Here is an 8,701-nt window from a genome sequence, read left to right as displayed (position 1 = left end):
CATCCATCCATCCAGACTTTGCAGAGGGACTCTTGTTCATAGCTTAGCTTCACATAGGCATCTTCTACTGTTATTCACATGTGTCTCTAGACCTTCTTCAGTCACCCGGTGGATAATCATTGACTGATTTTATTTCCATCTTCAATCCACATGAATTGTCTATTTCCTTTCACGTCTTTCGGTTGTGTTTTTACATTTTAAAGGATTTCAGCTGAATTTTTCTGCCCTTCTTTTTATGCTTTTTCCTTTCCAATCAAATCTCACATGAAAGTACTCTGTTATTGTTTACAAACTGTTTTGACTGTCAGATGATCCTCTACCTAGATGTACATGTCCTTTACTTAGACCCTCTGGTGCTTTGCTAAAAAATCCTTTATGTACCAATCACTGGTCTGCATGTCCACTCAGTTCAATCCTTCAGGCATTGTGCTTAAACTGTTTTGTCATTTAATGTTTTTATATGGACTGCATATAAAAATATTAACTAAATAAATGATTGCAGAACATTGGTATGTTTTTATCCTAATTCACTGGCTGATTTTAGTTAATGTGATTTCTCTCCAGATGGACAACTTAGTTAATACAAAAGAAACATTAATAGTGCAGTAACATTTCACTATCCCACCAAAGACTTGTATTTGGCAGCACGCCACTAAAACTATCACAAAGACAATTTTTTCTCTTATTTCATATTGTATCACTACATATATTTCTAAAAGAAGACTGTTGCAGTCTTAGATATGGACTAGACTGACAGGTGACAAGTTGGACAGATCATGTCTGTGATAAAGTTAGCAAACCAAAACATAGTTCCATTCCAATGAGAACATTCAATAACCCACCAAGAAGTCTGAACGGTTCTACTTTTGTAAAAATAATTAGGAATATCATCTGATTTAAATTACAATGGGTTTACTGGTTCAACTGGGGCTAGATGTATTAAAGACAAAGTAAACACTAATACCACTGGGGTGCTACATCAGTTGAACAGTGTTGTAAACTGGATTTGCCTCCTGACAGATTTCTTATGGTTTGGCTTTCTAGTCACACTTAACTATTCAATCAAAAGGCTTTTGATAACAGTTAAAGAATTCACTTCAATACAAACCTGTCTGACAACATGAAGTAGGCTAAAAGATCTCCAAAAGTAAGACATTGCCCTGATTTAAAGAAATTCAAGAACAGGTGACAAACACAGTCATTGAGATCAATCTGGAAAAGGTTACAAAGCCATTTTAAGGCTCCAGGACTTCAGAAAACTACAGTGAGAACCGTTATCCACAAATAAAGAAGAAATACATCAGTGAAGAAACTTCCCAGAAGTAGCTGGCCAACCAAAAGTTACCTCAAGAGGTCAGTAACGACTCATTCAGGAGGTCAAAAAAACAAAAAAAAAAACAACAGAAAATCATTTGAACGCTGCCGGGCTCACTGTCTCAGCTAAGGCTCATGATTTAGCAAGAAAAACAAAAAATAGGCAAAAATGGCTTCCCAATCTTAACCCATAGGAGAGTTCCGAGGACATACCTAGTAGATGACTAGATTTAACAGAGATGCTGTGGAATGACCTTAGACTGGACATTCATGCTAGAAAAACTTTAAACACTAAAGAAATCTGTAAAGGGGCAAAAACTCAAAGCACTGTAATTGCTTAGCATAAGAGCTTCATCCTCCATCTAATCAATATGAACCTAACAATGAAAAACAGAGCTGCAACACTCAGAACTGCATAAATTCCAACATACATATTTTTGATATAAAACACCTTTTATTTCTGGCAGGAATTAGCTTTATTAGAATTTAGTATTCTATGTTATTACCCTAAGTTGTTATTTTCAAAAAAGCATGGCAATAAAACGTGTTTATTTAAGAGTCAGGCCTGCTTAGTCAAAGGCTGGGAGAGAGATAAGAAATATTTTCTTCCATTTGTTGTAAATTAGACACAATATAAACTGAATGTTCTCTGCTTCCATTCCATGGTTTCAGAGACGACACTTTTCAGCTGTTTGACACTGAAAAATAGGGGCTTTGATTAAAGGTGTATGTCATACCTTGTCTTAAAACTATATATATATATCCCAAATCATTACCTAAAAAGCCATTACTGTGGTAATATTTCAACCTGAGATTAAATTTTTCAAAATGTTGTATTGTGGGTGTTGTTTCATTTCTTGCCTGATTTCACTTTGAACATAAACTCAGCCTGATAAAGACATACGCGAAAAGTTCCAAAGTACAAACCCTTCTGATGCTCACAGAGACTGAAGTTTGAAGTAGTAAACACTATAAATGTGGGTCCTGATGTGTAAACATTTCATTGAGTCTGTGATGAAGAGCCATCATGATGCTGCTGTCAGACAACAGTGCTGATGTCATCAGCATCATCAGGTTTCTTGGGCTTACTGGGGAGAGACTTGAGGTACTCCAGGTGGCGCCGGGCGTCCTCCTGGTTCTGACGAACATAATACACCACATATGATATAACCATTGCAAACCAACCAAACATGGTGACAAGCATGGCATAGTCTGTGGTCCTTTTTGCCAGGTTACACAGGTCAGTGTCAACTGCCAGGAAAGGTCGACCCTCCTGATCAAGAAGTTCGGAGCTCCTGCAAAGGACTCTAGCTGCGGCCTCGTGGTTGTGAGCCATTCCTCCAATGGCCTGCTGGAGGGCGCAGTCGCAGTGCCAGGGATTGTCATCTACAATGATGCGGGCCTTCAGTCGGGCAAAAGCATCCCTGTGAACGCTAGTGATGCGGTTGTGGGAAAGGTCCAGCACCTGTAATGTCCCCTCGATGCCACTAAAGGAACCTTCCCCTAAAGTTTCCACTGCATTATAAGAGAGGTTCAGCTCCCTCAAAAGCCGGAGTCCACGGAAGGCTTGGTCGGGCACAGCACCTATTTGATTGTGGTCCAGCCTCAGGAGGACAGTATCGACTGGGAGGTTGGGGGGAATCTCTTTGAGGCGGGACTGACTGCAGGTGACGTTGAGACCGTGGAGGTGGGGGTCGCGTAGACAGCTGCAGCCCTTTGGACACATGCTGGCCGAGGGGAAGCACAGGGCCATGAGGACAAGGCTCTGGAGAAGCAGGCACATGGGGATGGAGCGTGACAGCCACAAGTCCAGCAGAGTCATACTGACCGGCTTCCAGCAGCATCCCGCCTGGGGCCGCAACACCACCACTGGTCCTTTACACACATGGCATAGTGGCTGCTGGACCTCACACTCTACTCGCTACAGATACTGGTGGATAAACTGGTCTCATCATGTTGTGTTGGGATCTGGAATGACATGAACAGACAGTCAGTTGAGACATGTTATCCATTGTTATTCCTTTTACTGGTCCTGATTGAATGCAGAGCAGGAGCAACTTTTCTCAGTGTCTCACCTTGTCTACCTTTGGGTAGTTTTGGCTTCTTTGGATATTAGTTTACATAAACTGTTTTAGTCTTAATTAATTGTACTTAATAGTAATAGTCTAAAATGAAACTGATATTGATTCCTGTTCAAGAGAACCTTCCTATATATAAAATATGATCACTAAGTCACTTAAATTGGCTTTACTGAACTTGAGATTTTTGCCCGGAAAATAACTTTTTATTAATGACTTAATTACTGAGCATATTCTTTATATATTTGTAACAGAAACATAGTTGGATGAAATAGTGAGACAGCTGTTAAGCCACAATTCCTTTGTTTTGGCTATGCATAGCTATTACACAAACATGGCGGTACACTGGTTCCTGAAAACATTGGACATTTAATGTCATGATCCGTGGTTTTCTGTTTATTTTGAGTTTTTCTGTGTTTATTCAGTCCTGTGTTCCTGTGAGTCTCTGTCCTGTCCTCCCCGTTGATTGCTCCCCAGGTGTGTCTCATTCCCTTGATTACCCCGTGTGTATTTAAACCCTCCTGTTGTCTGTGTTCCTTGTCGGGTCCTTGTCGTCGTTCGTCACTCGCCAGTAGAACTGTAAAGTCCTGGTTTGTATTTGTTCCGTCTAGTCCGTTTTGACAGTTGCTACCGGTATCTAGCTGCGTGCTTGTTCCTGCCGTGCTGCCTGCCTTGGACTGTTTGTGTGCTATTTTTATTATCATTAAATACATCATCTTCACCATACCTGGGTCTCAGCGTCTCTCCTCACCACCAACAACCCTACTTCATGACATTTAAGACATAAAAAGACATTTATTCTGGCTCATACAAAAGAAAACCTCCAGTATAATAGAGGCAGGATAAGATGCTAAGTTTATCTTAAAAGTGTGCATAACCTGCATATTACTGTGAGTGGACACTGAAATTCTGGAAACTCTGAACAACCTCAGACTGTTATGCCAGTAAGACCCAGTGGCCGTTGAATCAGTGAAAGCCCCCAGCAGCCAGGAGGAGACGGCGACACTGCAACAGGAAGCGTAAGCAGCAGCCGTGAGCTAAAATGTAATCCTTTGAGAATGTTGCTTCCATTGAGCTTGTTTGCTAGAGAACAAAATAGGTAACTTAACGCTGAATTTGACATCAAACTGTGAGATGAGTAACTGCTGTGTCATAATTCTGACTGAGACATGATTAAACTCCTCTATTTCTGGTAACCCTTATAATTGTCAGGCTGACAGCATTCCGTTTGGATAGGGGCAGCACTAAGCGGTAAAACCTGAGGTGGTGGTGTTTGCATCTACATAACAGCAGGTGCAATAATGCCAAGATGGTCTCATCTCATTGCTCTCCAGATATCGAGTTTTTTGACCATGAAATGCAGACCCATTTTTATGCTCAGGGAATTTACCATCATCATCATCATCATCATCATCATCATCATCATCATCATCAACACTACTGTTTCCATCTGTCCTAATGCCAACACTAAAGAGGCTCTGAGTGAGTCTACAGTTCCAACAGTGACTTCCAAACTACACATCCAGAGGGTGTTTCCACTGTTGGCAAGGACTTTAATCAGGCCAATGTGAAGACAGTGAGATGCAGAGGGAACAGAACGCTGCATTGAAATGTGGCGATAGAGAAGTCATCAGGGTAGTAAAATGTGCCTATGGTCAGAAAATCCAGCAATTGTTCCATGATTTGGCGAACACCAGGCCCATGTGGTGTTTGAAGCCCTCAACAACACTCCAGTAAGGAAATCCACTCCTCAACCAGGTGAACAGATACTCAGACTTGCGACAGCTAATGTTCAGAGGACCTTGAGAAGCCTCAACATGCATAAAGCAGCAGGTCCTCATAACATACTGGGACTGGTTCTCAAGAACTGTGCTAATCAGCTGACTCGCGTCCTAATGGACATATTTGGCACCGTGCTAAGCTAGCTTCAAGATGGCCATCATCATACCAGTGGCCATAATGTCATCACTTAACGACTACCGCCCTGTTGCACTCACTCCCATCATGTCAGCCAAGTCACCCACTGCCCCCCTCCTCATCAATGATGCTGCAGTGGAGCAGGTCAGAAGTATTAAATTCCTTAAAACATGCATGACAGAATCAAGGCAACAGTCAAGGTCTGTTTTTGATGAGGGTAAACCATTGTAGCATGATATATTCTACAATGGTTTAAGAGTTTTGTTTGATTTCATCAGGGGGATAATAATTGTGTAAGCATATGATTTGATACATAGTGTAAGAGGAACACCAGCCTTATTTCCAAATATGATAGGATGAATTGTATTTCTGTTATATACAGCGTATTAAATTACTAATATAGTGTCTGATAACATATTATTGCTTAAGGCCTCAGGGTTATTTCTAAGACAGAGTTTTGAGCTGAATGACCAAAAAAAGACAAGATATGAATGCATAAAGATAGTCAAAGCCACAAGCTGCTGCATGAAAAGTGTTTGCCTGCAGATAAAGCTGTGCTATAGATAGCTGCAGTTGTATGTTTAGAGGTAAACAAGCCAAATAGGGGAAGCTGAGTGTGCACTGTTTGTAATCCTATTTGGAGAATTCGGCTTTCAGGATGGGAACACAGATCTGTGATGGCCTTGTTTGAAATAAATGCTCCTTTATTTGTATAAGACCGTGTCAAAAGAGTCTTCTGTAGAAGGTTCTCACATAGGCACAAAGACAAGATCCATGCAGTCTACACTTGGATCAGTTTAAATGTGTTGAACTTATCTCTGACCATTTTCTCTTTTGACATACAAAAAGCTGCCCAGTTTTCATCTTCCAGAAACTGTTGATAGGATGCAGGTAATTGGACAAAGACAAGAACAATAGCAAACATGTAACTGGTATGTCAGGTTTAATTTGTTCTCACTCAACATTACTATGCCTAAAACATATCAATGTTTTATGCATTAAAAACATTGGCTGTTTTTAATGCATAAAATGCATAAAAATAGTTAAAACAAACATACTAATAGTAGGTTGCCACAGCTGTTACACAGCCACCCTGTGGTAATCTGAGAGACATACTGTCCGCAAAGTGACTCATAATCTTGCAGTAAATCTCAACAAAGTAAGCAGATATTAATTTACATTCAGCGAAGAGCAGAGGTGGCCTTCACACTTCCAACCTGCAAACGGTGAGCTGACCACCTTCAAGAATTCACCTGCAGTTTTCACCATAGAACAACTGACTGTGTTGGTCATGACAGCTGCAGCAGACGGAAGAGGACAGGGCACACCCCTACAACCACTGAAGACAGTGATGTTTTCTACATGAAACTTTAACAGGTTCCAGACAGGAGAAGCAGTAGTGAGAATCAACCTCCTTCATGGAGGTAACTATCACTGTTTAAATTAGAATACTTACTGACAGTAATACATTTCATAATCTGCATGTAATTTAGCATGAAAGAGAAAAAGAGAAAAAAAGGCCACCATAATTCTTAAAAAGGAGCCAGAATTGTTTTTGTCTTTACGGTTTATTCATTAAGCTGAAAATATAGACAGCCTTTATACTTGATATAAAATCCCCTCCCTCTGTCGGCTCCATATGGCAGAAATGTTGCAGGTTGTGAAAACCTGAACACTGAGCTCCTGTTGTAGTTATCTGCTGGCAGAGGAGCAATACTGATGTCAAACAATAGACAATCAGGAAAAAAAGGCAAAGGATGGTCTGTTTACAGCAGAGACCTCCAAGACCGTCATCAAGCTGCTCGTCCAGCTGCTCTCCCTCTGAGACACCGTCTCTGTTCAATGTATAAAACCCACATGGTGCAGACCATTCACTATTGTAGCACAACATTCAGTAATCCACAAAAATCATTTTATGAGTCATCTCAACTTGATATTAATTAGAACAAGTCATAACACCAGATACAAAGAATAACAACTTTGACCCACAGCTGCTTCAGATCCACCTCTTTCTGTCATCTAGTGATCATGTGACCCAGAGATGTTTCAACAGTGCGTCAGTTTACAGGGTTCCCACCAGGATTACGCCAGCCTGGCCATTGCTTTCCTGCACAATTCTGCTCCATTCAAATCTCACTTTATAGACAGTCAGCGCTTTCTCCCATTTACTTGGATTCCCTCTGGTAGAATTTCTACCGGGCCAATCAGTGAACAGAAGGAGAAGTTCTGAATAATGATGTTGATTTTCTGCTCTGTTTTAGAATAGTAGTCTGCCTGTAGTTTCAAGAATGGCAGGGAAGGAAGTGAAGGAAGCTGTTCAGTCTGTGTTGGCCAGGTTTCCAAATGTTAAATCAGCATTAACAGCCACCTTGTTCAGATCAGCACTTCTCAGTTCTTTAGCATTGAACTGCTAAATTACATGTCAAGGCCAAGCTTTAGTGTTTAAGTAAATTATAAAACTTCAACAGAGTCCACACCTCCAGAAACCAATGGTTTTTCTATAGCTAAGGTTCACCCTCAGGATGAACCGTAGCATCTGTTTGTGCTGACCACATTAAGCATGTGGATTCAGCCTCAGAGAGTGTCAGGAACTGGCCAGGTGACCTTGGGGGGATTGGCTTTAGAAGGAAGATCCATCCACATGTTCCCTCATGTCATAACCTCTGTGACCCTCTGATCATTGACCTGCCATCAGCTCTGCTGCAGTAAGTACCATGCTTCTCCTCTATCGTCCCAGCCGAATCTCTGGTCTTTTTGTAACACTTACCATTTTTCTGACATATGAGAGGGTCTCCTGTCAGACACTTTGCGTGGCGGGTAGAACCAAACACAATAAAGAACTAATAGTGGGTAGAAAGAAGCAAGCAGTCTGAGCTAGCAACACCCAGAGCACTAAGCATGGAAGGAAGGGTTACAAAAAGACCAGAGATCCAGACTGCAGCAGAACTGATGGCAGGCTGACGATCAGAGGCTCACAGAGATTATGACATGAAGAAAGGATGTGAGCAGAGAACATATGGGAAGATCTTTCTTCTAAGGCCAATCCCTGTGGTCAGAGGTTGAACTCACAGGCTTCGTGTGATCGGCATCAGTGGAAATACTGATGAAGTAAACAGAACCATTCTATACCTGTAACAAGTCTGCAGAACTGCAAAGGTAGAAACTGGAAAACAGGTAAACTGACAACAAATTCTGCAAAAGCTGCAGCAGCAGTGTTTAGCTAACAAATAGTCAGTTCATGTGAGGACAGCTTTGATTCAAAGACAGAAAAGCCATCAAAAACACATAACGAGCATGGCCAGTGAAGGTCATTACCTTATATAATTAATTTGCACTTCTTTTTAACATAATTTTTAAATTCTAAGATATTTAATATTTATAAATATTTCTGT

At 41.0% G+C, this 8,701-nt stretch overlaps 1 protein-coding gene across 1 annotated transcript in view; it reads right to left on the bottom strand.

Moving 5' to 3' along the window:
* Window positions 1-2,198: 2,198 nt before the first annotated feature.
* The window catches only part of lrrc3b (leucine rich repeat containing 3B), a 23,572-nt gene continuing 17,069 nt past the window's right edge, over window positions 2,199-8,701 (bottom strand). Inside the window, exon 2 of the mRNA XM_015054233.1 lies at window positions 2,199-3,282. Coding sequence (XP_014909719.1) covers window positions 2,354-3,136 — 783 coding nt within the window. The 5' untranslated portion in view covers window positions 3,137-3,282 and the 3' untranslated portion in view covers window positions 2,199-2,353. The remainder of the gene's footprint in view (window positions 3,283-8,701) is intronic.

The sequence above is a fragment of the Poecilia latipinna genome, unplaced genomic scaffold (genome assembly GCF_001443285.1).
Source record: "Poecilia latipinna isolate Pla-1442-1.1 unplaced genomic scaffold, P_latipinna-1.0 Scaffold1240, whole genome shotgun sequence".
NCBI lineage: Eukaryota > Metazoa > Chordata > Actinopteri > Cyprinodontiformes > Poeciliidae > Poecilia > Poecilia latipinna.
Note: the sequence above shows the minus strand (reverse complement) of the source record. Positions and strands in the feature narration are given on the sequence as shown.